Here is a 12975-nt window from a genome sequence, read left to right as displayed (position 1 = left end):
ATTAAAATATGGTAACTTTACTTGTAAGATTGTCAAAAAGTAGTTAGAACATTTAAATGCGACCTTGTCGCTATTAAGACAAGTATATATTTGTATTTGTATTTTTTTTTTGTGTATCTACGCCGTTTATATATATATATACACTTTCTAAAAACTTAATGACTGTACCACCCAAAATGTTTAATTACTTTTTATCAAAGTATTCTTTTACTATTGTTTTTGCAATTTTCGGTCAACAAACTTTTTTATTTTGTTTTATTATAAAATGTTAACTTATAAAACCATTCTTATTTAATATTATTTATAATATATTTTATTAAAAAAAAAAATAAACAACTTAAAAAAATCCGGAGATAATCTTTTGTGTTCACAACAATCACTTAAAGTTTTCATGAACTAAAATAATCTAAGTAGACACGGGTATTCCTACAACAGATCACTTTCGACCATCAAATGTACTGTTTGATAAGTGAAGGGAAAATTAAGTAAGGAGTTCAGTTGTTAAAACTAATTATATTTACTTTTCAACATAGACCCCTTAACGCTTATTGCAATGTTATTCCAAAATAGTCCTCAAAATAGTGCTTGATTAGGCCCAAGTTCAATTGAAAATTCTGTTTTTTAATGTTTCCTTGATAATGAAAAGAAAAAGAAATCATAAATAAACAAAAAAAAACAAAGAGATGAATAAAAAAATTTCCTTTATCATACATAACATACTACAATTCCTTCAAAACAAAGTTTTAGAATCCAACGACGACTTCTTCTGTGCACAAATATATTTGTTAATGCAGTTTATCTTCCATGTAAGGGAACCAAAAATAAATCATTGGGAGCGAAATGAAAACTGTTTGCCAAATGATTCATTTATTCATTGTTTTTTGTACTCAAAAACTCACTTGCTTCTGTTTATGTAAAAGTATTCTCATTGTCATGATGAATAATTGTTAGTATTTGGTAGTCGCTCTCTCTAATTTTTCTTATACTTTTTGAAAAAAAAAATTATAAAAGATCTGAGTTGTTCACAGTCCAAAAATGTAAGCAACAATCAGAAGATTTGCCGATATCCGTTCTATTTTACTTTAAATAAAAAACGGTTTTAAAGTGACGCAAAAGTGATGTAGTGCGCGGTTTTTCCAGTCTCAGTCAATTGACTTGCACCCGGAAGAACGAGTAAAGGTGATAGCTGTTACCAACTTCATTAACTCACAATTTAAAAGAAAAATATGGCTATTTGATTTGAACGACTTTGGTTGTATATGTTTCATCATGAAACATCCATGCAATCCATGGCTATTTTGCTTCAGTACCATACGCATAACTCCATGATTTGTAACCCGTCCAAATTCTTCGCACATCCATTGAAACTTCACTTTTGTTCTATTGTTCACAATTGCGAAAAATGGAGATAATTTTATCGATGTACTCAATGTCACTAATCTACATCAAAAACTGTAGAAAATCGTTCCAAGATATTTTTCATGGGTTAGTTCTATTTTTCGTTTTTGAGTTATTGTACGTAACATATACCGATCTGATATGATAAAATTCTCTGAATAAAGTATAGAAAAATGTCACACTTTTAAGAAGAATAAAATGTCGCCAACTTGTGTCGAATAATACTTAGAGTTCGCAATACTCGCACTATATACTCGCACTATCAATATTAATGCCTTAAATTTATAGATTTACAAATAATATTTTATTCTCATTCCGTTAAAGTGCTCAACCACAAAAAAAGCTTAAATAAACAATGATTAACTACAACAAATAATACCATCAAATAATACCATCATTTCGATCAAAGAGAAGAAACAAAGTTCTAGCTTAAGATCTTTATCTGTTAAAAAAAAATTTACAAATTATCACAATCTAATTAAATGAAGCTTCGCAGTAGAAAAAATATCAGTTATTATACTTTTAAGTTCTATTTATTTCACTCCGATCAGTGCTCACCTTCCTATATGAAACCATAAGGGTTACAAAAATCAAAGACGCAGCTAATAGCACCAAGAAAATATAAAAATAATATGCAAAAAATAGTTTATAATAATATAGGTATATGAAAGTACTACCTAGTTGGAAAATAAACTTCCACAAGTAATTTAATTATAAACAATTTTAATGTAAACTAGAGAATCATAAAAAAAATATTTAACTACTAGTTTGAGAGCTTTTAAAGTGAGCTTAGTTTTCAAGACAAAAGCTTTACTGTCAAAGCTTACCACTCATCACGGAGGGTAAAACTATTTATGAGAGGAAATAACAATACAATGTGTTGGTCTTCAAGTCATATCAAGAAAATTATTCTATGTCAAAGCGAAAAGACACTATTTATGCTATATATACGTATAAATAAAGATTTTTTCATTTATATTTAAAGTTGTTTATTCTAATTAAATTTTTATTGTTATTTAAATATCGCAATATATAATAATAATTTAAAAGAAGTAATGATAATAATGACTATAATGTATTTAAAATGTTAATTTCTTATAATACAAATTATTTTATATTAATTTTTAAATAATATGAAAATTGAAATATTATTAATTTAAAATAGATTAGATTAATTTAGAAAAGATTAGATTTATAACAGTAAAAACAGATCTTGTATTGTAATGTTTATACAGCACATTAACCCCTTCATCGCTCACACGGAACGACAAAATGGTCAAGTACCATATTTCAGAAACAAACCTAAATCCGCACATAGTCTGGCCTGAGCTTTGTTTCCTGTTCAACGCTAACACCAATAAAATCCTGGTATTAGTGTTCAACCTTAGGAGTTCTACCAACTGGCAAACACCCGCGAGTGACGCTAAGGTCAATAACCCTATTCCCTAAACCTTAAGAACTGTTGATGGCAAAATAAGATATTCTAGGCATACCCCAATAATATATATAGTCACTACAATATATATTATATTAAATAAGTATGCAAACTACTTAACCTCAAACCATAACCAATTAAACATATTATATATATTAATAATACTGCAACATACTAAAAAATCAAATATTAAAATAAAAATTAAAAATAAAAACTAAATTAAATTAAAAATTAAAAATTAAAATTAAAATTAAAATTAAAAATTAAAATTAAAATTTAAATTAAATATTAAATAATAAATATTAAATACTAAAAGTCTTATCTGTCCATACAAACGTCCGTACAAAATGGATTTGAAACCTACGAACTCCTTTTCAGGAGCTAAAAATCTCAGTCCTCTAACAGTTTCCTCTTTTCGAAATGCAGGATGTCCTTTAAAGACTTCCTAATACGGATATCAAACGGGTATGGAATTATTTGTAAAAATTAAATATTTTTATTTTATTCTTAAAATAATTAATTCTTTTCTTTACATTTTATGTAAATAGAATGTGTATGTACAATCTATGAGCAATGAAATTTTTTTATTATTCACCAAATGACTGTACAAAACTGAATTTGTTGAAAACTACTTAAAAATTTTACAATTTAATTAGTTTTTTTTTATGTGAGAGAAAAATTGTTCGATTATAAAACTTTCCGTGTTTAAATATATAAATTAAACAACTTTAGAATAACTTTAGATTATAAAAACATCATAAACATGCAATAATTCAGTAATTTTCATTTGCATATTTTACAATACATGGAAAATAAAATTTTACGGTAGTTTTTTGAAATATTTTCCATTTTTTATATACCGATATAGTTATAAAATATAGACATAAAACTTAAGTGATCATAAAATTAAGACCATTGTGATATTAACACTGTTGTTAGTTTAATTTACTTTTGTTGCAATTAAATTTAACAATCTGTTGTTAATATAATGTAATTGAATAATAAATTTAAGAAACAGTTCACACCAGTATTTACTATAACATAATAATGTATATTTAAGTTTTTTGTATTATTAATAGCCTTCAAGTACATACTTTGTAGGAGTAATGGTGAGAAATAATAGGCTTTCGATTTTTAATCTAATCTATGTAGCATTTGGCGACAGTAGTGTCAAATATAATTGGGTCATTCTCCATATGTAACAATAGAAATGGTACTACTGTTGCACCGATTATCCCTGCCTACCTAGATTATTTTTTTTCTTTAATCACTTTAAAAAATTACACAAGTAACCCATCAATTTTTGAACAATTTTGTCCATTTTCTATCCATCCATCTTCTCTCATCCATCGCACCATCAACGCATGAAATCACTTTCTATCTAATGAATACTTAGTTTTTAGTTTGAGTTTAAATTGATTAAATTTTAAATAATACGCTTGATGTTTATTAAGATCTTTTGGTGATATATATTGTCGTGCAGTATTTATAGTGGAACGCACACAAGAGCTGCCTTTTAAGTCCTGCACCTAACAATAAAAACATAGTAATTAATCAGTGACAATGGTTTTATTATTTTTCGAACTATGCTCCATGATCAATACATTTTTACATTCGATTTAAACAATTTTCGTAACAGTATAGGGTCGGAAATTTGTACTAATTTCTGCCCTACATAAATATATAATAATTATATAATATTCATTTTGAAGTTGGTGTCTCCAAAACTAGAGTTTTGAACGATCGGTCATTTTTTCTTAATATTTAGGAACAAGAAGAAATCATTAGGTGCCAGGTAGGGACTGTAAGGCGGTTGACCCATATATAATAATTATATAATATTCACTTTGAAGTTGGTGTCTCCAAAACTAGAGTTTTGAACGATCGGTCATTTTTTCTTAGGTGCCAAGTCGAGACTGTAAGGCACTTGACCCATCAATTCGACGTTTTGAGACCCCAAAAACTCTGATGTGATGCGATGTGTGGGAGCTCACATTGTCGTGTTAGAGTGTGAACTTCCTTCGACGATTAATTTTCTTCAATTCTCCTAAGACTTCCAGCAACTGAATGGTTGTATATCACTCAAAATTTGCCATTCTATGTTGTTCAAGTGGTGTAGTTATTGCAACTATTTGCTTGGACGGTCAAAAAACATGTATTGCGTATTTCAAAATACCTATATTGAATATAGAAATATTTTTATCATATATCAAACACAACTGAACTAAAATATTATCTCATTCCATATTATAACAAGAAATTTAAAACAGTGACAATTTATGTGAGAATATAGAAACCTTTATTGAAAGTAGAAGCATAGATATAGATACATTTTTGTGTTGTAAAAAAGCAGCACTTGCGTTACTAGCCTTTTATAAAAAACCAATGAATTAAAATTTCAAATGCTAGAATATAAAAAATGTTATTAATGTTTCCAAATATAGCGCCAATATTGAATATAGACTTTATTATTTAAAATATGCAAATACAACATAATTCATTATTTAATGACAGCAATCATCATCAAACATATCTTGTTTGATCCACCCGAAGAGTAGATAACCCAAAGATAGACCCAACACAACAGCCAAGCACAGCCAATAATTAAAAGTCATGAAAATCAACATCAGCAGGTAGGAAATAATAATCTGTATCACTTTGAAGACCGTTTGCACTAGATGTGATGGCGATGTAATGCGTCCGAAAAAGCTTTCATTTTCAAATTTATCAGTCAATGGTGTGTTGGAAGAGGCACGCGCCGGTATAGTTGTACTGACGACAATATCATTACGTTCCTGTCTCTTCTTAGCACGATAATTAGCTTCCTTTTTATTAGTATATTTCAGTAAATAGAAACGTGCAAATTTTAGTGCTTCAAGACCAAAAGCCACCAAGAATATAACAAAAGCCGATATAACAAATTGGGTAACAGTACTTGCCATCCAACTATCGAAGAGTATGCGTTCACAGTGACCACCATGGAACTAAAATTAATAATATGTACTATATTAAAAATATAAAATATATATATAAAAAAATTTATTTTATATTATTAATTTATATATAATATATGTGAAAGCTTTTTAAATATTTTCTTGTACTTTTTCTTTGTTCGCTGAAGACTAGCAATCATGCAATTTCGTTGTAATTCGCAGAGCTTTTAAGGCCGTAATAATTACGACATCAAATGGAGCTTTTCAGACGTGGCTTGCACGATAAAGACTATTTGGATATGTATATATGTATGAACTATTTTACTGATTATACATTGATAAAAATAATTTGTTAACTAAACGCGTTTTGGGATTATTTTGTTGGCAAATAGTTCTTCTTCTTCTTCATTTTCTTCCTCTTCTTTTCTTCTTGAAAATTAACGCTCGTCTGCAAAGTGTTTTCGTTTCGGATTTAATGTATCGCTGAAGTATTTACACAAATGTGTACATCATAAACTTGTACGAAGTTAATCAAATAAATTTATTAAGTCAACAAAGGTAACTTACCGTCATAATCATCGGGCAGTCGTCTAAGCCGTCACCAACAACATCCATCTGCTGTTGCTGTTGCTGTTGTGTTGGGCTATGATGATGGTGTTGGTGCTCATGTTGGTGCTGGTGATGATCGTGTTCCATTGTGAAGCAATATTGTTACAATATTTATTTTCGGTGCTCTATGTTTTGGTCTGGTAACGCGATATATGCGAATAACGTTGCTTTAACGCGCCTCACAATATTATAACTGAAAATCCACACAAACGTGTTGTGGTTTTTGAATAGCTTAAAAATAAATTTTTGAATGATATCTTCTGAGCTGAGTTAGCTTTGAGCTGGGCTTGGTTGTGTAGCCAAAATAAAATTATACGTTTGATGGTGCAATAGCCGTTGTTGTCTGAGCGGTTCGACCAGCACTGGAAGCTTGTTTTAGCTTTACTTTTAATAAAAGTTCATATTATTTGGAGAGCTTACGATCTGAGTGCAGTGCAGATATAACCTTATACTCAAAGTGGACAATAATGAGACTGAGATTTGTTAACTTCCACAGAGAGTCTGAGTTACAAATTGTTTCATCTTCAATTCCAAACAAGCCGATAAATATTATGTAAATTTTTTTAACATTCATTTAAGTTATTTATATTGTATTAAGTAAAAAATTCAATACAATATTTCTTCTTTGGTTATTTAAACAAAATATATTTGTAAACAAAATAAAAACTTTTTATATAAGCAATTCGAAGCCATGAGAGCGGCGCCTGATATAAACTAGTTTTTCCAAGCATTTCAATTTAAATTTGTTATTTTACAATTCAAATGCAATTTTTATCTGTGCAATACAAAAACGAATTGCGCTGTTTTAGAATTGCACCAGAGTGAGTCTACCACTCTAGTACGCCGTACGTCGTGCTTTGAGATTCAATGCAGTTGTTTCTCAAGGTAGTCAGTTACAGGCACAAATTCGTGGTAGCATAAAGTTAACCCGCAATAAATCAAACACGGCATAAATTTCTGAACTTTTAACAGTGCAGCTGCACATTAAGCACTCAAGGTTAAATTTTATAGAATGCATATTACTATTAGATACATAGATATATAGATACATTATAAATATTAGCTTCAGTATGTTTCACTTTTATGAACATAATATATTTTATATATTGTAAGTATTAAAAGATAAATAAGTTCCATATCAATTGCTTATTTGAATTGTGTTAGTAAACAAATTTTATATAGATACATTATGAACAGTATAGTAGTTGTGATCAGTCTCACTTTAATGAACATAAAAAGTTATATATATTATAACTATAAAAAAATAAATAATTCTGTATCAAAATGTTTTTAAAATAGTTTTTCAAATTTTTTTTTATTCTTTTATAGTGTATATATATTATCCATAATTATTTTATGAGCACAATATCTTTTATATACTGTAAGTGTAGAAGGATTAATAAGTTCCATATCAATTCCTTATTTAAGTTATAATTATTATTGAAAAAGAAAGGATAGTACTTTCTTAAAAAATCTATTGTGCCCCTTAGTCGGATTATAGTGTTTTTCCAAGTTCAAATTCTGTAATGAAAGAGAGTTTAGAGCCTATCTTTCCTAGTCTTGTATCCTTATGATCCATGAAATACCCTAGGTGTTTGTTTTCCTTTCACTTATTATTTTAGAAAAAAAAAAATTTATATGGATACATTTTAAACACTACTTTTAATCAGTTTCACTTTTATAAACACAATATATTGTATAGATCATAATTATAGAAGAATTTACAAGTTCCAATAAAATTAATATTTAATCATCTTAAAAAAGAAATTTTATATGGACTTATTATAAATACTAGTTGTGATCAGTTTCAGTTTTATAAATATAATAAATTTTAAATATTTGCAAAATATATAAGAATAAAAGAATAGAAGAAGAATAGAACAATTAGTAATTCTACCTCTATCAATATATTTTTAAAATAGCTTCCAAAGTTTTTTTAGTTTTTTATATTGTATATATATTAGGCATATTTAATATTATTTTATGAACATAATATATTTTATTATATATATTGTGACTAAAAAATAGTTAATAAGTTTCATAACAAATGCTTATTTAGTTTATTTAAATACTGTATATATGTGTATTAGAACTCATAGACCGTCCTTGTCTCTTCTAGTCTCAGATAGTATAGTTATAGTTTCATGTTCATGTTAAGTTTGTCTGCAGTGGTTTTTTTTTAACGTTTAATATTAATATTCACGTATAAACAATTTCAATTGTTAAAACTATTTCTAAAATATTTGATAACATATTTTTACAAAGCAAAAACTTTTTAGTCTCTACCATTAACAGCGCCTGAAATATAGCTATTTAAAAATTAGTCTAAAATGCCAGTTTTCAAAAGCCATATCTCCAAAGAAAACAATTTAAAAATTTTTCCACATACAAAAGTTTCAATTTTAAAAAAGAGCTTAAAAAAAATATTGAAGATGATGAGGTTAAAAGCTCATCCTCTTGTAAAAGAATGATCCATATAATTTGAAGATACAATATATAATTTAAGTTACATATAATCTATATCGGGTAGTTTCCTCTCATAATAGCGTAAATACAAAAAACAATATATAAGTAGTCCGGATACTAAAAACGGTCATTCATATAATCTTTATAAAAACACTTCAAAATAATTTAAAAATTCATTGCTATATAGTATATCTCACTTACTCATAAATTCTTCAAGGTCTAAACTGTTTTTAAGTAATCTGAAAATTTTTATATGTATACCAACAAGCATCTATTATTTCACTAGTTCAATATTTATTTTTTGATATATACTAAGATATTTGTTTACTATATTCATTTATAAAAATGTTGAGCTTTTTTATCTTAATTTTTCCTTTTTTAAAAGCACAACATGCGATAGAATTATTTTGAAGTTCGTTTTTCTTAAACGGACTTTTCAAAGAACAGAAAATTAATGCCAAAGTCTGGAGAAAAATTATTTATAATGGAACTAAATTCTAATAAGACATTTTTATAACAATTATTTTTACAAATAATTAATTCCTCACATTAAAATCATAACGCAACTGCCAGACAGCATGCAAAGCCATTTTATAACTAACGCAATGCTGTATTATTATGTCTAAATGCTTTCCTCCAGCACTATTTACAAATTTTATGTGAACTTTAAATAAAGTGTATGGAAATAAGAAATCATGTTAATTTAATGTTAATGTGACTAACTAGTGAAGATAGATTAATAAAGTATTTCCATATAACTAAAATTGAATTTTTTTTAGAAACTCAGAGATTTACACATTAAATGAAACACAAGTTATATATTTAAGCTTAGGGAAATTTTCGTATAAAACTTAGTATTCAACTTATTATTATTTTTATTATATTAACTTGAATCTCACTAACTTAATTTTATTTACTATAGACACTTGTCAATAATTATATACTTTTGAAACATTGTAATATGAACATTAAAAACAAACAGTGGAAAATAATTAATATTCAATCGAAACTTATCTGAAATTGTTTACATATGGAAAAATTGTTATTAAGAGCAGAAGTTAATTATATACTAAAAATTTTCCTTGGAATTGTTTTGCAATATTTTGAAATTTTATTGAATGAATTTAAACTTACGCAAAACTTTGAAATTTTTTAAATTGTTGATTAATAAAAATATTTTCAATGAGAATAATGTTAATGAAGTGGTTAGAAAATAGTAAGACATTTAATCAAAAATCTCTCATTATAATGTTATTTTAATACAAGATATTATATTATACTAAGCGATTAGCATCAAAAAAGTAGTAGCTGTTTAAGATATACTGTCAAAGTTAGTGTATCAAGAGTATTTTTCGTCAGGACTTTCATTAGTTTTTGCAAAATTTATTTGACTCTGATGTCCGAAATTTCTAATTATTCGACTATAACCCTAGCTGAGAAGAGAAGATGAGGTTCTATTCTATTTAATATTAGAAATTTCTGATTAACTGGCTTTTGTTTTAGCTTAAAAGATCATATAAGGTCGAGTACTTCTATCTCTGTCTGATATTAGAAATTTTTAAATATCCGGCTTTGATCTCAGTTAAAAACAGAATAGAGGATCGATCATCGACTTAATTTAAAGTTCTAATCATTTAACTTTTATTTTATGTGAAGAGAATATAAGGCCGTGTGCTGATATCTCTGTTAGACATTAGAAATTTCTTATATAAGATCTTTGCCAGAGTTTGCAACAAATCATCATAGATTACGTTACCATCTCAACATGATGGGTCTGTTTTAAGGAATGAAATGCCGGTTCTGTCTTTTAAGTTTATGCGTCTGTCTTTGAAGCGACTGTTCTAAGGTGCAAAATGTCAAATATTATATATATATTTATTAAATAACTTTACATCGAGAATTAATATTATTTATTACATTTCCATATAAATATTTTATTAAACTTTTAGCAAAAAGAATTAAATATAATTGTATATGAAAACTCAATCATTTGCTTCTCTCAGCTGCTATAGTTGTTAGTTGTACTGATAAGTTTGCAGCTCAAATCGCAGTACATTTGTATTGAATTTCGTCTCTCCTTTTTTAGCAGTAGCCCGCAGTTAGCAGTTTAGTGTGCGGAAAAGTTGGCCGCACATTCATACGTTACAAGTGTGTTCGATTTTGTTTGATCACTGCATAAACATGTATGGTTCTGAGTACAAACTCTTTTGTTTGAAAAAAGTTGGTCTGATATTATAAGAGGAGTGTGAAAAGTTGTGTTTATTCCATATTGATATAATATTAAAGTTATATATTTATATATATTATTAATTTAATTTATTTAATATGTTATTACAAGTGTGTTCGATTTTGTTTGATCACTGCTTAAACATGTATGGTTCTGAGTACAAACTCTTTTGTTTGAAAAAAGTTGGTCTGATATTATAAGAGGAGTATGAAAAGTTGTGTTTATTCCATATTGATATAATATTAAACTTATATATTTATATATATTATTAATTTAATTTATTTAATATGTTATTCTTTTAATAAATTGTTAAAGATCATGTTGTGTATATATTGTCGCCTAATGTAATATAGTTATTATTAGTAAAACATCTCATATATTTAAATTTATTATTTTTAATTTAAGCGGTACATGTAAAAACAACATTGTAGAAGGGTCACACACCCTTCCAGATAGGACACGTTTCATCACTGATTCTTAGTGACTTTACAACTTTAATCTGGACTAGAAAGATATTGATATTCAGATGTCTGAGTTGGTGAAACAGCACCTTTACTCTATTTTATCTGTGGACAGTTTTAAGTCACACTAAATACGGGGCTTTACGGGGCTTTATAATATGATGGATCTGATGTCTTTGTATCTGCCTGTGTTTAAGAAATTTCGCTGTATTTTTAGGATACTGAGAGTTGGATTATTGTGACTGTCAATTGTATTGAACAGTTTCAGAGCACGATCTTTAATGTATTTTTCAACTGAATCCACTCTCAGATCTCTGTGGATATCAGCTCCTCTTACATACCATGGGGCGTTAACCAGTTTTCTTAAGAGTTGAATGTATTCTATTAAGTTTACTACCTTTACACCAAATAATACAATAATATAATTTAGTTTTTTTTATTCACAAGCACCTATTTCCAGCTATTCACCTTAATATATAATGTTAAACTAACTTTGTCTGCTTATGTTTAATTCACTCTACTACTATCTTCTTCTTATTCAAATATAGATAATAGTTAGATATAGATATTTCAAAATAATTTTCGAAATGTTGCTATTCTCGTACATTATTTATTAATTATTCATTTTTATTCAATTTTTGTTTTATATTATTTGTGAGTTCTGAATATATTTTTTATATATTCCTTGTGCAATAATCCCATAACATAACTGAATTGCATAAATATCTGTAAGCACAACAACCTCAAAATGTGCACACTTATGGCTAATAATAAATTTTTTAAAATGTTTATTTGTTATTTAATTTACTTTTATTTTTAAACTATAAATTCAAAGTGCATTTATGCTGCAAACGTAGAACTATAAATGAAGTGTCCGTCACGCCAAACCACCCATAAATTATGCACTTCTCGCAAATTGCAGAATATAAAGTTTGTGTACGCCACAGCCGATACCGGTGCCGGTGCCGTTTGCATAAATGACTAAACATTAAAATTATTTTGTGTCTATGAATTTGTTTTGTATTCTTAAAACTGCTCACATTGCGTATCTGTATCTGTATATCTATATCTATATGTATCTGTATCTGTATCTGTGCAAAATGAAATTAAAGCGCAGAGCAAACGCTTTTTGTCACGTGCGTAATCCCTAAAGCCAGTAGCTAATTTTCACGTTCTTGCATAGAAACGAAAAGTACTTAAGACACTTTAACAGCACAGACATGCAGGTGTACCCGTACTAGACCCATTCCCGTACCGGTACCCGTACTGCTGTACCTATACTTATATCTTGTATCTGAGTGCAGCACGAACATTTGTGGTTATCTATGCTTTTCATCAAATTGTGCAGTATTTCTAATTCTGCACGCGTAAGCAACTAAGTACGCATGCGCGCCCAACCCTTCTCACTACTGCGGCTATGAAAATTTTATATCTATTATTTTTTTT

At 27.7% G+C, this 12975-nt stretch overlaps 2 protein-coding genes across 2 annotated transcripts in view; one reads left to right on the top strand and one right to left on the bottom strand.

Moving 5' to 3' along the window:
* The window catches only part of LOC119680203 (DNA-binding protein D-ETS-4), a 47986-nt gene that overhangs the window by 15734 nt on the left and 19277 nt on the right, over window positions 1-12975 (top strand). The window lies entirely within an intron of this gene.
* LOC119680205 (high affinity copper uptake protein 1-like) lies at window positions 5110-6766 on the bottom strand. Its single transcript, XM_038092903.1, has 2 exons — window positions 6334-6766; window positions 5110-5817 (listed from the first exon to the last, which is right to left on the bottom strand). Exons 1-2 carry the CDS (start codon window positions 6460-6462, stop codon window positions 5338-5340), a joined length of 609 nt encoding a protein of 202 aa, XP_037948831.1. The 5' UTR covers window positions 6463-6766; the 3' UTR covers window positions 5110-5337.

This window comes from Teleopsis dalmanni, chromosome 2, assembly GCF_002237135.1.
Source record: "Teleopsis dalmanni isolate 2A chromosome 2, ASM223713v2, whole genome shotgun sequence".
Taxonomy (NCBI): domain Eukaryota; kingdom Metazoa; phylum Arthropoda; class Insecta; order Diptera; family Diopsidae; genus Teleopsis; species Teleopsis dalmanni.
Note: the sequence above shows the minus strand (reverse complement) of the source record. Positions and strands in the feature narration are given on the sequence as shown.

Coding starts and splice junctions, on each gene's coding strand:
- LOC119680205 (XM_038092903.1), bottom strand. CDS start 6,462: ATGGAACACGATCATCACCAGCACCAACATGAGCACCAACACCATCAT. Junction 5,818..6,333: donor ACTGCCCGATGATTATGACG/GTAAGTTACCTT, acceptor TATTAATTTTAG/TTCCATGGTGGTCACTGTGA.